This window comes from Neolamprologus multifasciatus, chromosome 7, assembly GCF_963576455.1.
Source record: "Neolamprologus multifasciatus chromosome 7, fNeoMul1.2, whole genome shotgun sequence".
Taxonomy (NCBI): domain Eukaryota; kingdom Metazoa; phylum Chordata; class Actinopteri; order Cichliformes; family Cichlidae; genus Neolamprologus; species Neolamprologus multifasciatus.
This window is the reverse complement of record NC_140445.1, coordinates 60,977,534-60,999,427: the sequence shown is the minus strand read 5'-3', so window position 1 is coordinate 60,999,427 and position 21,894 is coordinate 60,977,534. Positions and strand designations below refer to the sequence as shown.

The following is a 21,894-nucleotide window of genomic DNA, read 5'->3' as shown; positions in this document are numbered from 1 at the left end:
AAAGAGGGCTGTAGTCAACCAAAGAAAATCTCCATTAACTGAAATTGGTTCTCCCCTAAAACCCATTCATTGGTCTTGGGGAGAATAATTGTTTTCTAGATTAACTAAATCAGCTCCACTGTACTGAGTGCATTTTGCCTTATTAGCCAAAATTATTTATAGATAAACAAAAACGTTATTAAATTGTTTAAATTATTTCAAACTCTTCATTTTGTACTAAAATAAAAACAACTGATTTGCAGCTAACCAGCATATACCAGTGTGCATCCACACAAACCATATTAACTGGTGATCCCAGGACAAAAATGCAAACAAGCAATATGCTCTGACCAATAAGTTTGACACGTCTCCAACTGTAATATAATTCTACTGTATTGATGAAAGTGAAAGATTCATATTTGCTTTGGTCTTGGTGAATATGGTCTTGCTTTGTTGGTCTTACTGCAACTGGCAGATGTTGGTCCCAAACCTTTTGCTTTAATACACATACCAGTTACAGTTTCTAACATACTTATAGTCTCAAGCATTTAACATGAAAGATGTGTGAAATATTTAGCCTTAATAAAAAAATGTAGCCGACCTTTTTGACAGGTATTACAGAGCTAATGCTAAAGCTACTCTTTTCAAAGTCTCTATCCAAAGTGATCCTAAATGTGAGTTTTTGCTCTAACCATTAAAAATGAGGGAATAGTACTGGAACGACATTCTCCTTATGAAAGTAACATCAATTAGAAAACAAAGTATTTGGTCAGTTAACTAGTTGTTCTGGAGACTACAGCCCTACAAAGCTCTATAGCTAAAAGTAGTCAAATTTAAATAAGAATGTTGTATACAATATTTTAGTTTATAGACATCATATAGCAACGTAGACTGAAAAAGTAGCTGATCTGATGCGTTATAGGCTTTAAGAATGTGGTGTTATCCTAAGGTCTTTTGACCAGAATTTAATTTTTTTCTTGGATCCACTGTTTAGATCTTCTGCTAACTTCTTACAGGTAACCTCAGCCACTAATGGCTCTGCTGCGGAGTGCACGCTTGTTGAGGAGGAACCATGGAAACATGAATAATGGCAGCACAGAGATCCCCTGCTTCTGGGCTCCACAAGCTTTCCTGTCTGGTGATATACAAGAATGAATGAAAAATCACATGAACAGAACTACTAATTGTTCTTTTTTATGTAGCTTACATTTCTTTTCTTTTTTTAAAAAAAAATTAGTCCCTATAAAAATTTAACTGTCTATCTGACTGATATATATGATACTAATTCACTTAATTGTGAAATTATAACATAGGCATACCTCACATGTTAGAGCGCAGTTACGTCCTGTATAGCAGACACTTGCACAACATACTTCAAGACTTGGAGGGCGAAGGAAGGGAGGAAAACAAAGGTTAGATAAGCTATTCTTAGCAATACATCCTGGTCCCCTATTTGTATGAGGAGCGGAGAAGCGGAGATGCACTATCTTACAAGTTTCTTAAAGGTGACACGTTATTATAGTGTCAAAGACAAGTGGGAGTTGGAGCATTATTCACGACAGCCAATGCAATTTGTAATGAAATCCCCTTCTTTCCATCCCTGTCAGTACTATCACAATGTGTGCACACGGCCATTGCTTTTTGTTTTCATCCCAGCCTCTCATCTAAGAACAAAAGTGTCTCTAAAGTGCTTCTTACTGCAATTATAGTTACCCAATATTACTCAGCATCCCTGTGGAAAGGGGTCAGGGAGAACAATAGTGAACAGGAAAAACATGCTGAGCCTCAAAGCACCCAATGGTTTTATTTTATTTTATTTTATTTTGTCTACTGTGTAGAAAAGGGATCTTTTTCTTTGTGTCACGCATTCAGTGATATTTAAAGCTAATTTGTGTGTGTGATAGAGAGAGAGAGTGCTAAGGTCAAAACATGACCAAGTCAATTAAAGGGACCAAACAGGCAGAAAATCAATCAGCTCACAGAGGCCTTTGAACTGTCACCATGACATCCATTTTCTTAAACTATCCATTTATAGCACAACAAGGGATAAAACCTCAAAATCTAAAGCGTTGCCCTTAAATTAAAATTTATAGAGTATTGGTTTTCACCAAAAAATAGTAATTCTTTAATACCAATGAAAAAGACATTTCAATCAGTTTAAAACTAATTATAAATCTAAATGGCATACCTACATAAAATATTGAATAAAATATATTGAGAATATATATATATTAAAGCACAAATCAGGCCAGAATGTGAGTGCAGACAATAATCTTTCCAACTTAAAAAAGAAACTACTTTAAAATAAGTGAGATCAAAAGATACTCAGGCTTGTCATGTTTACTCTTACAGGGAAACATATTTTAATCCTAAAATGTTTACTTGTTTGTAAGACCAGTGTTTCCTTGAGAATGGCCTCTTAAGAGCACAACTTTAAAAGCTTTGTCTATGAAAAATGACAGCAAAAGTCTTTGTCGAGAGAAAGTTATTCTATAATATATGAAAATACAGTGAGCACACGTTTATTATTTCAAACTACATTCCAGTGGCTGAGTGAGCCTGTGAACCAGTGTACTAGAAAGCACAGACATAGTTATTACTAAACACTGGCAGAGCACAAAAGGTGAACAGCTAGAAACATTTATAAAAAGAAATTGGGAAGGAAGTAGAGCGGCACTTGGCTTGGCTTGCACGAACAGAGATAGATCCTCTCTGGGAACACCTGCCAGCTTCTTGTTTTAGCCAGATCTAAAAAGGTAAACAATATATTTTTGCCACCAGAGCTCAAGACTGTTTCTACAAACCCTAAATGCTGCAGCTGTTTATCCATAAAGTGGGAAGGTAGTTGATGAAACCAGAATATGAGAACGGACACGCACAGTTATATGCCAGGATGTTCCAGTTATCAGGTAATACACATATAATCATCTCATAGAACTAAATGATTAAAAACAATATATGGCAAATACACAAACAAAGCAGGAATGCTGTCTGTTATCGTTTTCTGGGTGCATGTGTAAGGGAGGTGAAACTGATGTCAATGTGAATTTGATTTCTTTGCACTGTATTCTTCTCTCCTCTCTTGTTTCTTTTCATGACCTTGCCTTGAAGGTGTTCGATTTAAACAAATGCCAATTAAAGTAACAGTAGGAAACTTAACACAACATCTAGTGCAGCGCTCTGTCATTTGTCTACTTTTATACATCACGATGAGCGTGCAGTGTTCTGCTCAACATACTGCATAGACTGATGTATATATGCACCATCTTCACACTTTTCTCCAAATGCACACGTAACAAAAATGCAAAAGTAAGTAAACAAACAAACACATGGAAGGTCAGTAATTTGTAATTGTTATGAGTGAGTACAGCACTGACACTCTAACCTCTTGTGATCTTCACGACAAACACACACATACACATATATATCTTTATATACATATACAGTGAGTAGCCGACAGTGTCACCGATGGGGATTGTGTGTTGGACCAATATTATGTTCAAACTCACGGTTTTAGAAGCATGAATTAAAACAATATGATAATTATTTTTTGCACCACTATCTTAAAAGCATGATATTTTGAAGTGCCTCCTTGCACTTTGTGTACATATTGTAGGTAACAGATGCTTTTTGTTTGTTTGGGTTTTTTTTTTTTTTTCCAGGGGATGTGGGGGTATCAAAATGGTACGTAGAAATCTAGTTTCATTGCTGTGACATTTATAAATGTAATCCTCTAGAGAGAAAAAAATCATCCATGTCACGAGTAAAATTAGATTAGACAAAATGTATAGAGAGGAAAATATGTCATAAATTGCTTGTTCTTTTTTTATTCTCTAATACCTGTTAACTAGCTGTTTTAATTAACTGTCACATTCCAGCATATAAATATCTTTTTTTTTAATCTAATGTAAGTGTTTTGAATGTTTCCTCCATGAAGATATAAGCAGTGTGAATTCATTTTCATTGTACATACATAAATATATAATTGTTCTGTTCAGTGACAATGCAGAATTCTCTGGAAATTATAGTAATCCTGCAAAAAAAAATTAAAAAAAAATTCTATTTGCATGAAGAAGAGAAAGAAAAAGACTGAGAAAGAGTGAGATGAGATAAAAAATAGGCATGAGGAAGTTTCTGGTTTGATGAGGGGGTCAACACGAGTTATTTTGGTGGGGAATTATTATTATAAAGGTTAGTGTTAAGACACAAAAACAGGGGAAAAGGTCAGATTTGCTCTGTGTGTAGGACAGTGATGAATCAAACATAGCCTAAGAGTTGATATAAGAGAAAGCTCAAACTTCAATTGTATTCAAATGCCTGTTACAGAATACAGCAGCATTCCTCAGGTGACTCATCTAAACACATTTTGTCTTGGTTTAGTCTCAGACATGTTTGTTTACCTGGTGCATTTGAAGACATGGACATCTATATCATTTAGATTCCATGTTAGCATCTCCATAAATCACATCTTCACACATTTGAACTCTGTCATGTCATCAGTCTAGGATGTTTTGAGGAATACTACTTAGTAAGCTGCCTTCACTTGACTTGCCTTTTTACTTTCTGCACAGAAATGATATGCACGCACGCAACACCTGGAATCGCTTACCTAAATGGTACTGACTACATGGAAAATAATTGGCACAGCAAAGAGCCAGTATATCTTGAAGCCTGTGCTTTTCTCCTGAAATGTGTTTTTTTGAAGAAACTCATACACTGAGCTGATAACCTGTTACACTCCTGCCTACAATGTGCTCTGCAGATTTTACTTTTCTAGGCCTTCCCTCTTTGTAAAGCTGTTGTTATCTTGATGTAAAGGCAGAGGTTATGTGTGGGTGAAATTCACTGTTGAGAAAAAAAAATGAATTCTTTTCTCAGTTTATGGTATACATAAAAAATCTGTTTCTACATATCAATAAGTGTTGTACCTTTGGTGTACATATACAAATATAACTAATAAATGTTGATTGATAACTAAATTGCAGCTGTTTTGAGACTTTCTTTCTTTCTTTGTTTTACAACAATTTTTGCACAAAAAACAAATACATGTATGTTATTTTGTGTTTATTTTTTATTAACTAGTTGTTTTAGTGTAGTATTACTGTATAAACATTTCTAAAGAATGCTGAAACACAAGTAGATTTGATCTTTTATTATTTTTGATTAAGAAGGTAAGGGAGAAAACAGACAGTGTAGTCTGTATTTACTGCTTGTTTTAAGCTATTCTATCCCATTTTGCTATTAATATTGATCGTATTAATCTTCAGATTAAGGCAACAAATGCTACACATTTTGTTTAGGTGGTAAACTTGCTAAAGAAAAAAAAAGGAACGGATTTGTTGAACCCATTAAGCATTGTGAACAAACTCCAAAGCGTCGTTGCTTCTAAGCTAATGTGGGAATCCATCAGATAGCCTACTGAATTAGCCTCTGGGCAACTGGTGATTTTGTCGCGCTTCCAGTATAACTAGCTGATGTCTGGAGCCAAGATTTCAATTTATGCCAGTTTTTGTCTTCCAGCTGAATACAGATAAATGTGATAAAAGCTAATGAAAAGCTAAATCATTGGCAGAAGACTATTGGTGGCAGTCCCACATCCCAATAGTCTTTATAGACATTAGTCCCATTTTGGGTTTTACATAGAGAAATGTTGTATGTTCCTTTATAAGTAAGTCATTACTTTTGAAAATTGGCCATTAAATAGCATGGCAGTAGATTTCTGCGGCTTTTTTTTTGTTGTTGAAATATAGAGCATTAAACACATAAAATATGACATTTGTGTTGCAGAATGTGGCACAATTTCTCTTTCTGTTCTTAAATATTGGGTGAATTAAAAAAAAAGAGAATGCACCTCATTAAGGCTAGAAATGGTTTACTACAAATAAACATAGACTGTATATAAAAGATGAACACTTTCCCCTCTTTTCATTGTTTTTTCTTTTTGCATATTTGTCACATTTACATGATTCAGATCATCAAACAAGTTTTGATATTAGATAAGATATAAGATAACCCAAGTAAATAAAATGCCATTTATAAATTATAATTTCATGTCTTCAGGAGGAAAAACTACCTGGCCCTATGCTTAATCAATAATTGGCCCATAACCTAAAAACTCGTTCCACCAACATGAAACTCCAATCAAGTATTTGTGATAACTAGCAATCTTTTTCACATTTTCACCTTTGAACTCTCCCACGGATGCCATTTTTCCACTGTCTTTCTTAAGGTTGACTCATGAATGCTGACCTTAACTGAGAGAAGTAAGTTCTTTAGATGTTGTTCTGGATTCTTTTGTGACCTTCAGGATGAGTTGTCTGTCTTGGAGGAATTCTGGTAGGCTGGCCACTCCTGGGAACGTTCACTAAAGTTTTCTCCATTTGTGGAGAATGCCTCTAACCAGGGTTCCCTGGAGTCACAAAGCCTTAGAAATCGCTTTGTAACACATTCCAGACTGCTCGATGGGTTATTCCATCTCAATCAGCAAATCTTTAGAACATTTTCTGCTCGACCTTCTGCACTTTGCATAAAAATCATAAAACAAGTTGCTGTGAAATTTTGCTTTTCAAGGACTATAAAGATAAAAGCCTGAAATTTTCATTGGCCTGTATCAGTATTTCTAATGGGAAAAGACATTAAAAAATTATTTGCCGGCTGGGTAAATAAAATATGAAAAAAGTAATCAAGTTGTTCTGTCTAGTATTTAAACATAGACTAATAAAAAGATATTACATGTACAGGTAGGTTTGAATTTTTTTTTTTACCCCTTAAAAAAAGAAATCATTGTTTAAAAACGACATTTAATATTTACTCAGGCTATTTATGTCTGTTATTAACATTTGCTTTATGATCTAAAACATGCAAGTGTAACAAATATGCAAAAAAAAGAAAGAAATCAGGATGGGGCAAATACTTTATACAACACTGTAAATAGATGAACCACCCCTCGCTAACTATTAAAACTAATTCTGATTCAAGGGCTTCTCCATTATCCATCCATGTCAGTGAATTAGACAGTGTACTGTGCAATAAATGCATGAAAAAAAAACCAGTAATACTTCTCTTTTGTTATTGTGACTACACTGCTTGCATTTCAATCCAGGAAAGAAGCCTTCTCTGCCTTTCAAAATGGCCGTCTTTTTCTCTTTCTGACTTCTGTGTAAACATGTTCTCTCGTCACAGTCCCGGTACCATGGAAACTTCTCTTCCTGTTATGCAGCGCAGTGTAACCACTTGCATTTCCTTTCTGGCTACACCGATCGATTGCTTCCCTTTGTCACTACACAAAAAGCAACAGTAATTACAGAGGGAACACCCCATTCCAGCAAATCTGTTTATGTACACATTTATTATTTAATTCAAGACTTTAGAAATTATTTCAAAGACATGCGTTATTCTGTCATAAAGCTGGCTACTCTAATACATTTGCTACTTCTCTTCAAAGCAAATCATTTTAGAGAAAAAAGGAGGAATTCACAAACCTAAATCTGTTTACAATTCAAAAAAAGGTTGGCGGACAGGAATGGATCTCGATAGGAAACAATGCATATTTTAGCTTTGAGAAGGTCAGTAGAAAAGAATGCAGCATTTGGTTTACATGTTTGAGCAACTGGCACATCGGGCTTGAGCAAAGCACATAAGTGTCATCAGTACAAACCCCTCTCTTGGGAACACATAGACAGTATTGTTGCAGTCTTTTTCTCTTGAAACAACCTTTCACATACAGTACAAGCATATGTTATTATGTGCAATTTGGTTCAGTATCCAAAGGCAAGCACCTGTCACTCGTGTGGCAAATTTGGCATTGGAAATGGTTAATGTGCTATAGATAGAGTCAAATTGTTTCTTTTGTGCTGTCCTTTAGCCCCAATGAATGTACACACTGTGTATATAGTATGGTTACATCTTTACTATGATTCTTCTTATCCTCAGGATAACATCAAGGTATCCTCATATTTGCAACTCAGTATAAATGTACATTATTTTAACTGACTTCAGTGATGCATAAATTTTGGATGCCTTAAATTAACTTTGACTATTGCAAAATCACAATTGTTTCATAGTTGCATCCTCAGTGTTTTTCTGAGATACAGCTTCTAATTAAATGACCCTCAGAAACCTCCTTAAAACAGGTACTAAAACCTTACTATAAAAAAACAAAACAAACAAAAAGACACATGGAGCTATTGCTAAGTCATTTTCAATATACATACTTTATATACAGAGATCAAGAAAAAGCTGCATAAATTAAGGTAGTGACATCCCCAGTTTTCTTGAACATGGTAAAGAACTTTTCAGTTCTCAGGAAATGTTTGAAATATACACAAGCCATTAACAATAGCGAAGAAAATAAATTAAATACTTGGGGGGCTGGTGGTTTAACATTATTGGTGTAAGTTAAAGAAGGTAAATCAGTTCTCGTTGCTGATTTCATCGTTTCCATTTAGGCTGAATTGCAAATTTTGGGATCCACCTTATCTAAAAGAGGTGAACATTATCTAAATTTGCTGTCACTCCTCATGCCCCCTATAAACACTTGCGCCTATGGCTTTATCATCAATAAAGCATACAAATGTACAAACGCGAAAACTAACAAAAAAATACATTTACAACCCCTGAGCAACATTCAGTCTGCGCTACCAGACAAAATGTTGCCCGTAAAAGACACGGTCCTACCTAGAAGCAGCTGCTTCAGACCCACTGGAGTACTGAAGCCAAGCCTCAGCTAGACAGTCTCTGTAACACCCTTCAGTGCTTGCCACCAAAAGCAATTTTATCCCCTAGAAACTGGAGCCCCTGCCCCCACCCATCTACTGTCTCGATCATCTCCTCACTTTGACACTCCTCCTCTAGCTGACTATCGTCTGCATGCGCTCATCCCTCATGCCAGCTGCTCTTTATCTGTCGACTCTCCCAGAGTGATGACAGTGAACTCCTCCGTGTTGCCGTTCTCTTGGACCTTCTCCTTGCTCATGAGGGTCACCATTTCCTGGTTCTGGGAGCCAGATGCCGCCGCTCCGTTGCCTTCACCTGTGTCTTTTGTGATCATCAGGGTTTGCGTCTTGCCGCACAAGCTGCAAAAGCACATTTAGATACATATATAATTAATGTCAGTTTTTTCAATGCCTCGCTGTGTAGTATATAGAGGGGTGTTTTACTAGGTGTTAATTGTCAGTCCTATTATGATGGTAATCTAAGTCATACCTTTTTCTCTTGGCGACAGCTGCACATAGAAGAATAATAATGATGACTGTCACAATCACTAGAATAATAACAATCCAATCTAGAAGGAGACATAAAAATTAGGATTAAAAGGGGTAAAAATCACTCAGTCCAGAGTGTAAATAGGATTGCATAGTATTGCATAGCTGCAATGACTCTTTATATGGTATATGTGAAATCATTTGCTTACTTGAGTCACTGTCACTCTGTGAATTCGGCTGTACAGTAGAATCTGCCTTGCGGCCTTTGCCATCATTTGGGGGCACTGATTTCAACAAAACAAGAGATATTCAGTTTATATCATCCTAAAAATAAGCCATATATTGGCATATAGATGTCTCAAAAATAAATATGTCTTAAATATTACCATTCCCATTTAATTTCCTTTTCTCTGTGAGTGGACCAGACTGGCATGCATTACTAGATACTATAAACTGCAGAAATATCAATAAAGCTGTTTCCCCCTCTGCATTATCTCTCCCAAAGTGTCACTTATAGTACCGTTATTAGGCCTTTAATTAAACTTATTTGAGTTAAGGTGTCAGTGCCTTCAGCAAATTAAATTGTACAACTCAAACTAACACAAGGGGGCATCCTAAGTTCTAAAACTTACTTTAGCCATCCCCAGACCTGTTGCATGAGATGTCATTATGGTGCATTATGACAGTATTTTTCTATGTTAAGTTATAAAATTATAAACAATTTGACATTATTGAAATTAAACATTATCATTTTTCATTATTCTATCTTTGGAATATACAAAAATAGAAGAATGTAGGGCAAATAACACATGACCTGAGTTCAATACAGTCTCTTGGAGAAATAGGCCTTGTATACTATGACAAAGCATTATGCTGTCATTATATTTTTTTTTAGTATAGATTATCAAAATCATGAAGAGTACATCTCAATCCTGAACTGAACTGCATTCATATACAAAACTCTTTGTTCTGAGTTTTGTGCTGTATGTTTTTCTTACATTTTGTTGTGGAAGAATATTCATCATGACTCTCTGTCTCATCCCCAACAGGAGTTTGCATTTCCTTAGTTGTTGAAACTGTTGTAAACTGTTCCAACTCATTCGACACCCCCCCTGATCCACTGTCGATTTCTGCAAGACTGGAAGTAGACTGGACTGGAAATGTACTCATACTGATGGTCTCAGTCTCTTCAGTAGTCTCTGCATCAGGACCTTTAAAGAAATCCTCTGTAGTATTAAAAGTTGGTAGAGTTGGGTCTGTCTCATCTTCAAGAGCTTGAGGTGTAGTTGTCTTCGTTTTAACTGTGGTTGATGTTGGGTTTTCAGGATGCAGGGAGGAATCAGAAAAGAAAGAGTCATGCATGGTTTAATGGTTATAACGAAACACGATTTTTACATTTTTTCTTCTGGGATCACTTTGATAATATTGAGTATTTATGGACATCAAAAGTAACTTAAAGTGACTTAGCAAGAAGCAAGAAGAATATTCGTTTTGCTTAGTTTTTCAAATAATTATGCAATGCTACAAAATGATCTTTCGTGTTAATGATATCCCACATTCACACATGTATCCTGCCTCTCATTCTAGGAGCTGGGATGGTCTCAAGCTCCTTAGTGCCTTTAACTGGATAAGTGGAAAAATTGGTGAATGATTGGATGCTAATGATATATGCCAAAATGTATTGTGACAATTAAAGGCATTCTATTCTATTGTTCTGTTTCACTACATCCCAAAAGTGCTCTATTGGACTGAGATCCAGTGACTGGTGACCTCGTTGCCATGCTTAGGAACCAGATTAAGATGATTAACGACATGCTACGTTATCCTGCTGGAAACAGGCATCGGAAGATCTGTATACTGTGGTCATAAAAGAATGGACATGGGCAGCAAAAACACTCAGGTAGCCTGTGGTGTTTAAATAATACTCAATTGGTACCAAAGGACCCAGAGTGCCAAGAAAATATCAGGGGTGGAACGTGGGGTGTTCTTCTGCTTCTGTAGCCCATCTCTTTCCAGGTTTGATGTGCTGTGCAGTCCATGCTTTTTATGTTGCTTTCCTACCATCTCAAAGCAGTTGTTCTCATCTGCCCTCTGACATCATCTAGACATTTCTGCCCAGGGAAACTGCCGCTCACTGGATATTTCATCTTTTTCACATCATTCTCTGTAAACCCTAGAAATAGTTGTGTGGAAAAATCCCAGAAAACCAGCTTGTCTGATGCCAGCAACCATTCCACCTTCATTCAATTTGAACTTCATCTTGACAATTTCTGCCTGTCTAAATCCACTGAGCTGCTGCCATGTGATTACTGATATGGGTAGCCAGGTGAACAGTTGTACCTAATTAAATAATTCTTAAGTTCATCATACATTCCAGATACAGATTATCATACAAGGCAATAATGATTTAGCCTTCACCATTATCATTACTAATATGACTTTTGTCATTATACACTATATTGTATAAGTATTCACTTGTCTACATACATGTGAACTTGAGTGACATCCCACCCTTATTCCATAGGTGTGCTTTAAATCTCAGTGCTCTTCTGTCATTCTGCCTTTCAGACTTTGATTAATGCAACCCGCCTCCTCCCAATCTCCTCCTCACCCTGGTCACTCAGAACCACACCTCACCACCTCATTTTCATCTTCATCACCACCAGCTTCTACACTCTGAGGGTTCCTCTCCTAATTCCTTTCACCAATGGGATTCTGTTCTGCTGTGATGGATCATCAACGGCTAATCACCAAATTTCTTAATTAAATTCTGTATCATAAAAAATGTTCACGTTCACTTTTTGCAAATAACCTCTCCTTATTAAACTATGGATGTCACGATCCTGGGTCTTATGACCCAGCATTTTGAGTTTTAGTTCATTTTGATGTTTATAGCTTATGTTTAAGCTCCTTAGATTTCTATGTTCATTTGCTTATTATATTCCCCTTGTGTTTTCAACCCTTGTGTTAAGTCTCCTTTATCCTTCATGTGTTTCATGTCTGTTTCTTATGTTGTCAAGTTCATGTAGTCATGTCAGTGTTTCATTGTTTCCTATTTTATTTTGAAAGAGGTCCTGTGTTTCGGTGCTCTGTTTTGCTCTTTCCCTGTGGGCGTCGTTATGTTCGTGTTGTGTCTACTTTGCCTTTCTGTCCCATGTTTCTGGTCCCTATGTTCTGTCTTCTCAGTTGCTGTTAAGTTTACATGTTTTGAGTTCAGTCAGTGTGTTTCCTGTTTTACTTTGAAGGTCCACGTCTCATGTGAGTGTTTCTACTTTTGCTTCCCTTGTCTTGTCCAGCCTGATTACTCCCAGCTGTGCTCTCCTTCTGTGTCTCATTCCCTCGTTATCCCTCTGTGTATTTAAGCCCTGTGTTTCTCTTTGTCAGTGTCGTAGTCTCCCTCATGGCTGTGTTTCCCTGTGTGTTAGTTATCCATGTCCCAGTTTAGTTTAGTTATTTTTTTTGTGCCATTCTGCAATAAAGCAGCTTTTTGAGTTTAATTTTGGTGTGGTGAGTTTTGCGTTTGGGTCCTTCTCCTGCCTGGACACAGCCGAAACATGACAATGGATGCCAGATGTATTAAAGCAAGGAGGGAGGGAATGGGTTTACTTTGCTTACCTGGTGGATTTTTTCTCAAATCAAATTCTTTGGTGCAGTTCTTCTTTGATCCAGCTGAAAACATCACCAAAAAGCCAAGTTCAATTAAATCTAGACTGAAAACTTACAAGACAATTTGTATGCTATCGTTTGACTGCAGCTGGGTAACAGCTTAATTCATTTTGGTAAAGTTACCATTTTCATCAAAGCAGTAGACATCATATTTCTCATCGGGCTGTACTTTTGTATTTACAATTAAACCAATCATGTTCCGTGAACAATTTTCATGCCGCTTGTGTCTGAGGATGGCGATGCTGTTATTGCTCATCCAGCCGTTCCTAAACAGATACAATAATATTGTTAGTAATATTCTGATATTAAAATGATTGTACATTTGTTAATGGTGGATGCACTCTATCAAATTAAATCATGCTAAAACACATCCCACAACTAATAGAGTTGATGGGAAGGTGGTTTCCTCAACTGAAGGATGGTCAATGGTGGTAACTTTTATTTGTGCACATTTTAGCTAAAGGGACACATAAAAAAAACACAAGAGGACCCCAAAAGCATCACATCTCTATATTGCAAAATCAAAACCAAAAATGAAAAAAAAAATCCCCAAAAAGGGGGGATCCGAGAAGGAAGAAAATAAAATTTAGTTACAACAATTTAGCTTGTAACCGTGAATACAAATACACATTTTTAGAAAAATGCACCTGCAGGTTTGGAAATTTGCATTATAGGCCTCCTCGACTTGTTCCAGGGTTGCAATGGTGCTCATCTGTTGCTCACACACTTGTTCAGCCATGTCAAAGTCCAAAGAGTGACGTTCATTTCCTTCAGCCCGGAAAACTCCAGCATAGCTGCAGGTTCGGACAGTCACTACAGGGAGAAACAGAAAAAAAAATTGAATTGGTTTTACTGGTTTGATCTCTATTCACTACGCAGGCCACTTGCAGTAACACATAGAGAAGACTTGTTATTTGGGTGAAGGGATTTGGAGAAAATTACAGCAAATCAAACAGAATCGCAATTCAACATGTAGTGATAATAATAATAATATTTTTGTATACATACTTATCATGACTAAGGTAGTACAAACAACCACAACTATAGATTTTAGCTTAAGAGTTCACACATCACAATGTATGCTTCCTACGCCTGGAAAGTACACAAAACAAAACAAAAACATCATTAAGTAACCGCTTCGTTAAAAGAACACTTTTTTGGCATAAACATGCTTTATGTCCTTACAATAAATCCACAAAAGAAGTGTCACAGAGTGCCACACACTATGTGTTCTGTGTCGTGTGAGGTAATTTGTATAAGTGAGTCTTCAGCAAAATGAAGCAAACTTTGTGATGCTGACATGCAAACGAGGGTTAGCAAATGAGCAATGAGCTAACAGAAGTTTGTGTACACATAGCTACTCCTGTCATAGAGCCACAGGTGCACGGTGTACACACACACACACACACACACACACAATGTAACCGTTGGTATTGGCAAAAAATCTATTTTAGAATTTAAGCACCTGGAGATTTTCCTGCCATAAGCACGACTGAGAATAAGGGAAATACTTGCGTATAAGTATGTGTAAGTTTTTGAAAGTTGTTTATGAGAAATTACAATCTCAACATCAAAATAATCATCAACACCATGAGAAACAAAAGCCTGAACAGCTGATTCAGACTAAAGAACAACAACAAAAAAAAGATAGGCAGATTTGTGCAGCAAGATTCACAAAATACAAATGCAGTATCTCTTTAAATCCATGTTGTTCATGTACGGAATTTTTTTTTCTGTTTTTCTTCTGTTTGATGCTTGTTTAAATTTGTTGCCATGGTAGGTTTCATAATGCCTTAATCACACATCACACAGGAAAATGACGCACATGATTTACTATCTTAACTTCCTGCAGTCAAGTGTGAAAGCGTAAAACTGATCATACTGTTGCTCCTTGTTCCTTCCTTCAGAGCAAATGGGTCTCTTGGAGGAGAAATATGCAATAACCAAAGTTAGCTGATCAGAAACCTGTTGAAACTGTTCCACAAAACTAAAAATGAGGCCACACCTTCCTTGTTAGTTGGAGTAAGAAAGTAAAAAGGTAAAAACAGACAAACCAGAAAATCTTCTCTATAGTGAAAATCAGTAAAATACTCTGGATAGACTCTAAAACACTCTTTGGCAACACAAAATGCAACTTTAAAAAATGTCTTTATACAGCAATACAATTCTCCTGCAATCAATACAACATGAAATAAACCAGATCACATTTTAGCTGTAGTACAGGGGTTTCCAACTACAGGCCTCAAAGCCTGGTGTCCTGCAGGATTTAGATCTCACCCTGGGTCAGCACATCTGAATCAAACATTAGTTCATTACAAGGCCTCTGGAGACCCTAAAGACATGTTGAAGAGCAATTTAGCCATTTAAATTACTGTGTTGGATCAAGGACACATCTAAAACCTGCTGGACACCGTCCCTTGAGGCCTAGAGTTGAACACCTCTGCTGTACTATGAAAAATATTAGTGAAGTTGTTTATTTAGAGGCAGTAAAGAATAATTGTAAGGATTTCTGAGACTTATATTGCAGTATATAAACAGAAAAAGACATACTACCAGGAAATATCTAAGGTACATGAATTCTTCAAAATGTATCGAAAAGCATCATGTGAAACCTCATCAACCATAGCTTGATGATTATTAATTGAAATAAATTAATAATCAATCAATAATCAATCAAGCTTTATCTTTCATAGTGACGTGAGTGCACAGATTAACAGTATCTCTTGATGCAGTGCTTAATGTAGCAGCAATAATCATAAATCAGATTCCTATTCAATTTTATGTTTTATCAGTGAAGCAAAATGTGATGTCTGCATCTGCAAATCATTTGGAGTAAACTGCCCATAAGTAGCCTAATGTCAATATGTTCAATGATTAGGGAGTATATCTGCAAACATTAACCAGCATTAAACTATAAAGTTATATAACTCATAAATCATTTTGATTAAAACAACTTGATTCTAAGCCATGCTTGATAAGAGAACCTGTTAATCATTCAATTTTTCATGTAACCGTACTGTAAAGAGTTACCGAAAAGACAAATATTAATTTTGCTTTAGTGTAATCTTCCTTTTCTCCACTCCAAACATTGAGATGCATATAAAAATGTTATTTTTAATTTGATAGCATATTAAATGCTATCAAATTTAAAAAAAATGTTATTTTTAATTTGATAGCATGTTTATCTCCTTGAAATAAAGACAGGAGTCGCCAGATATGATAGGTCCACCCACTTTCCACGGGCTGTTATGAGTAAACAGAGCACTAGCAACAAACGGAAGTTGAGATCTCTGCTGTTATAAGCAGTTAGGCAAAAAAAAAAAAAAGGCAGTGCAACTTTTATTGCAGAGCAGTTTCTGATCTTTGCCCTCGCTAACTCCCTCGCCACCACCACTTTTTTATCTCTCACTTTCACACATATGCACGCACACCTGAAAGAACTTCAACGTTTGCTGCCACACTGTGTTTCTCGCAAAAACACACAACTGCCCTGCCCAGAGAGATCAAAGCGGGCATGGCTCTGTGCGATGAAAAAGAGGCTGACATGAATCTTAGAAGTAATCATTAGTATGCAGAGAGAACAGTCATGGGTGTTTTTATACAGCCCAGAAACCTGTTGTGCCAAGGCACTGACTCTCCCAAAGGCTCTATTGTCACCTAATGGAGTTGAAACCAAGGAGACTGTGAAGTCTGTAGATACAAAGCCTAAGAGAAAGAGAGCTTTAGCACAGCTTCTTGCCAAAACCTCCAGCTGCTGTAGAAGTAATTGACAAGCCTGACTCTCAACCCTCACTTTTTTTCCTGCTCTCTCTCATTCTGTCTTGTTTTCTTTCATTACTCTCTGCTTGTCTTTTCTAGGGCAGCAATAAAGTACAATTTGCCCCCCTGCGCACAGGTGCGCAAACAGACAAGCGCATCACAGACACACGTGCGCAGGAACAGTCACTGATAATTTCTTCTTGGTTTCACGTGGCACGCCGTGGAAAACAGGAACACACGCACACGGGTTGTGTTTATTTTTATTCGCTTATCCACATTTTCTGAGGTGCACTTTACTGAAAAGGGAAGCAGCAAAGTCGTGCAGTGGTTAGCGCTGGCACTTCACAACGAGAACACTGTGGTTAGCTGGGGGCTTTCTGTGTGGAGCTACATGTCCAAATTTATGCACGACAGGTTGATTTGTGATTCTATACTGGCTGTATTTTTCTTTTTCACCGAGAGGCCCGTGACACACTGGCGGTGTGTCCTGAGTTTACCTTTCCTCTCACTCTGTGACAGCTGAGATAGGCTCCAGCCTCCTGTGATCCTAAGGGAGATAAGTAATGAAACCTTGCACATAAAGTATGACAACATTTCTAAAAATATTAATTTATACGTGGGAATTCAATGCTTGAACAGAAAATCAGCTGCACGTGTCCCACGACCACATTAACATCCATTTTATTCATCAGCTATTTGTGAGAGAGGGTCCTTTAGGTCATAGCTCCCACAATGCTCCAGTATCCTACATTCTCACACTAAAGTGAAGTTGCTCTGTCAGCAGATGCGTCTTTCCCTCCATTCGTCACAACAAAGGTCCAATGGGCCAGTGGGACAGGTGAAACACAAGCTCTTATGAAAATATGCCTGTGTGCATGCACACACACAAACACACAAGAACACAAAATCAAGGTCACAAGGACTGTTATTATCTGACTTTCACTCTAAACTGCCATTTCCTTTCCCACCTCCAGGCTTCCTGCACCACCTACCCAATTCATTTTCCCTTTCTCAACAAAAATACCATATTTATCAGATTTATCAACTCTGTCAGGTGTACTTTCATACCCTTTCACAGCCTTTTTCTAAACTTTAAATCTAAATAAAAAGTTGAATAGTAAAGTTAAAAAAGCGGAAGTACCACATTATCTCTTGCAGAAGTCCTTTTGATTGGCTGACAGAGGTACAAACCATCAAACTGATACATTTGCAAGAGGAAAGATCAATTTTAAACACATTTTCATGAATACTCACATTTTTATTTTTCATTCAAGAGTTTTACTCGAGCTTTTTTCAAGAGCTTTCTGTTACTCCTGAAAAAACAAAACCCTTTGTCTCACATTATGGGAAGTTAGTGGAAGTCACTTCTTAGCTTACAAACTGTATGATGTAACAGGGAAATTCATTTAGCTTCCTCTAAAAGTCAAGAAATAACTCATCAGTTATTCTTTTTGTTTCAATGAAATGTTAGCCTAGCTTCACTCCGCAAACAAGAATCACATCAACCTTATTTCCTAATTTTGCAAAGGCATAACTTACTTTATCTCTCAAAATCTCAGATTCAAGTATTATTCACATTTCCATTTCCTGTGTGGTTCAAGTTTCAGCTGAACCACAGATTACCTGTGCGCATAGAACTTTTTCTAAGAAAGCATGCTTGTAACAAAGACTTTGATGCATAAAAGAAAGACAAAGAGCAGAGGGCACATACTAATAGGAAGGTTGAAACATGCAAAACAACAGGGAAAAAAAGGCGAGTAACTCTAAGACTTATAACAAACTGTAATGATGCATGGACACGGAAACTCATTCATACCAGAGGTTATATTGGTGGAAGAGACACGTGTCTGGTGGTACTCAGAGCCTACAAATTACAAGCCCTCTTGTGAGTGCCTGCACTGAGGCTTTGACCATCCTTCACCTCAAAACCTAACATGAGCACCGAAGCAGGGGTTTCTAATCTAAAGAGGCAAATACTCAGCCACAATCCACTTTAGGCCAAGACCATGTACATTATGGAGACTGCTCTTGCTCTTTAACAAAGGCTACAGTGTTTCTCTAACTGAGTGCCTTATTGTTTCATTAGGATCAATTATCAATCTTTACCTATTGATAGATATTTACGAATGATCACATATGAAAGATTTCACACACTCTCACTGCTGGATGAATTATTGAAAAGCAACAATAGATTTGATTCAATCTAAATATGGGTCTTACTGCATCCCTGGCAAAAGGTCATGCAGTTCTATATTAATTTAAACTGATCAAATAAATTACATGAACTGCTGGGTAAAAAATTAATATGCAGCCATTACTATGGACTATTTATATGATATATTACTTATAAATCTTCACAGAACCATTTCCTGAAGCCACGTAATAACTATCTTTAAAACTATCTAGATATCTTGTGGATGTCTGGGGTGGTCACTGGTCCACGACACCTGCTCTCATTTCTGTGCTTGTGGCAAAAAAGATGTTGTCTGGATCAGGATGAGTAGTAACCACTGCAGGACACTTAAGTTTCCAGACACCAATTTCTCTGACACCCAGACGCTGAGATACAGATGCAGACACACATGCACGCAGCTCACAGCTACACAATCCACAACGAGTCTTGAGGGGCAAACACATGTTGAAGCACTATGGGGGAAAGTGGATCCACCCCCCCTCCTCCTTCCTACATGCACTTGACTTCACATACATGAGCGGTTCAGGTAGGTAGACTCATATTTGCCTTCAAATCCGGGTCAAATTCATGTCTTGGTGTTGATTGTTCTCTGGTGCAGTGCCAAAGGCAGTCTCTATGAACAACCTCACCACCGGCTCCTGAGAGAATAAGCCAGACAAGCCCCAGACCTGTTTGATTCTGTACCAGCTTCACCTCCTGAGATATACCGCTCCAAGCAACAAATCCAATCAAAACCTTACACAGAAATAGCATGTGTGACAGAGACAAAGAAAAAAGAGACAGACAGAGAGACATTGCCAGGGTGATTACATCCTTTGTGTTAGAGGATGTAGCATTAAGCGTGGCAGCAAAGAAGAAAAAAAACTCCTGCTTCTACTTTAAAGCTTCTGAAAGCTAAACTGGTCATCCAAAACCCCGATAAGGTTCACTTGCCAGCGTGCGAACAGAGAGTGAGCAAGAGCGCCTATCTCCTTTGTGTCTATCAGGAGTCTCGGACTGCCAGACTGTCTGTGCTGGTGTTGCTCACACTGTCTCGCCGGCATCTACACATGCATTCTACAAGCAGCAGAGCAGAGTCTCTTTCTTTTAAGTGGTGTCTTTTTCCACAGAGTAATAAAACTGTCTGATTAAAATCTTTTCAGAAACTCCCGCTGCCTGAGAGACCGGTACAATTTAGGCAAAATAAGAAAAAAAAAAATCCCCATACAAAGGGAAATCCACTGGGAAAAGGCACAATCTCCTCACCTTGAATTTCTGACCTGGAGGAGGCCAGTAATCCCAACATGACCCCCAAGATAAGCGTCCACATCCTGGGCATTGCGATTGTTGATGAGCTGGGTGAGCAGCAGCAAAGGTGTTTAACAGTTCTCCTGTGGTCCCGTCTTCTTTCAGCCAGGAGTGACGGTTGGTGTGTGTGTGTGTGTTTGTGCGTGTGGGTGTGTGTCAGAGTAAAAGAGAGCAAATGAGTAAGAGAACAGAAAAGAGAGACAGAGAAGAAACCTGGTGCTGTGGAGGAGAGTTGCTGTGAGTGTCTGGTAGCTGGTGGAGCTGACTCAGATTTTACCCCAACTTTTCGATTCTCTGCCTGAGAGACCAGTGGCACACCACGTAGAAGAGTGATTCATTTGAGCACACACCCTTGTGCCTCTCCCACACTTGCCCCACCCCCCTGCTGCCCCACCTCACACAGACCCCCCCTCTCTTCCTCTCACTTGCTTCCCGTTTCTACAGTTTGAAATGAATAAGATGAACGTCATCTCTTCTTCTGTCTGGCTGCCTATCCTCTCCCTGCTTCCCTACCGCTCCGCTGCCTTGTCTCCTAGCACCCCCCGACTTCCCCTTTTCGTGTTCTTGACAGTTTTAAAAGAGCCCATCTGTTTTCTCTTTAATCCTCACTCTATTGTCATCAGATTTTTTTTGCTTTCTTTTGTGTCTTGTGCTCCTTTGCACTTTTTCTGTCTCTATGTCTATTTTTTGTGCCTGCGTGACCAATTATAAGAGGTCAAATCCATTTCACAGACACACCTCATCATCAGCTTCAACTACTTACTGCACCTTTATCTCTCTGTCTGTGTGTCCGACATCTGCCTCGAACACTGCAAAGATACAGATCCATCAACGGAAATGTGTTTTAGACACAACTTTATTAAAAATCTGCGTACAGAAAGCACCTTGAAACTTTTCCCTTTTCATGCAATGGTGCCTGTTAACGCAGAACAACAACTCAACAACTAGAGGTTTCACTACCATCATGAGGAACCTGTCTCAATTCTATCTTTAGGTTTAACATTTCACTTCATCAGGATGATGGATAAAGCCACCTGAGGTTACTGGAATCTCCCCAGTGACACATCTTGTGATTGCGCAATATCTCAAGTAAACAGTGCGGTGAGAAAGCACAAGTGACTGTCTGTATTCCCGGGAGTTCCATATCAACCATAAAGTATGTCTAATGGCTCAGCATGGCCAATAAGTCTGTAGTCATGGGAACAGAATTCAAATAATAAGTGACCTGGCCCTTCAGTTGAAAACCGTTATTAGTGCATAACTTTATTACTTTAGCTTTTATATCTTACATCTCAGCATTAACCCACTCATTTGTCTCACAATTTGTCTCACAGTTGACTTGCAGACTCTATTACATATGCTTTTCAATGTGAAACTCCTTACATGCTTTAGCGGTCCAACACAGGAAGTGTAAGGTTACCATTGTACCAAGGTTAAGTGTCAACAGCTGTCTGTAAGGGTGCAAGTGAGGCAACAGTTGGCACAGTAGCACAGTGTACTGAGTAAAATGCTCACCAATCATTCTACTACTACATCTTAACCAGCTCATTATTCGTACCGTCATTGTACAAAACACACAGTCCATTGTAGGCACCTGTGAGTTATTCTTGCATTCGAGAACCATATAAAGTATATGTGAAATACTGACTTGGAGACAGCATTAACTCAAAAGTTAAGAGATTACTAAAGAAGTTCTTGGGAGTTGGCTGACATACCAAAAATGTGAGCATCGTGCCTGAGTAGGGGGATCCCCATTTGGAATTGTCCCATAGTTCAAGTTAAGTGAAAAAGGAGATTGAGGTGCAA

At 37.8% G+C, this 21,894-nt stretch overlaps 2 protein-coding genes across 4 annotated transcripts in view; one reads left to right on the top strand and one right to left on the bottom strand.

The window, feature by feature from the left end:
• LOC146515775 (excitatory amino acid transporter 2-like) overlaps nucleotides 1–4,958 on the top strand; it is a 28,748-nt gene extending 23,790 nt beyond the window's left edge. For all 3 annotated transcript variants that reach the window (XM_085164800.1, XM_085164798.1, XM_085164801.1), the window contains exon 11: nucleotides 996–4,958. In XM_085164800.1, the coding sequence (XP_085020926.1) occupies nucleotides 996–1,067 (72 nt within the window). In that variant the 3' untranslated portion in view covers nucleotides 1,068–4,958. The remainder of the gene's footprint in view (nucleotides 1–995) is intronic.
• Nucleotides 2,572–20,459, bottom strand: LOC146515774 (uncharacterized). The gene is made up of 8 exons (XM_085164813.1): nucleotides 20,047–20,459; nucleotides 13,496–13,661; nucleotides 12,972–13,114; nucleotides 12,798–12,851; nucleotides 10,181–10,483; nucleotides 9,392–9,466; nucleotides 9,184–9,262; nucleotides 2,572–9,053 (listed from the first exon to the last, which is right to left on the bottom strand). Exons 1-8 carry the CDS (start codon nucleotides 20,117–20,119, stop codon nucleotides 8,861–8,863), a joined length of 1,086 nt encoding a protein of 361 aa, XP_085020939.1. The 5' UTR covers nucleotides 20,120–20,459; the 3' UTR covers nucleotides 2,572–8,860.
• Nucleotides 20,460–21,894: the final 1,435 nt, after the last annotated feature.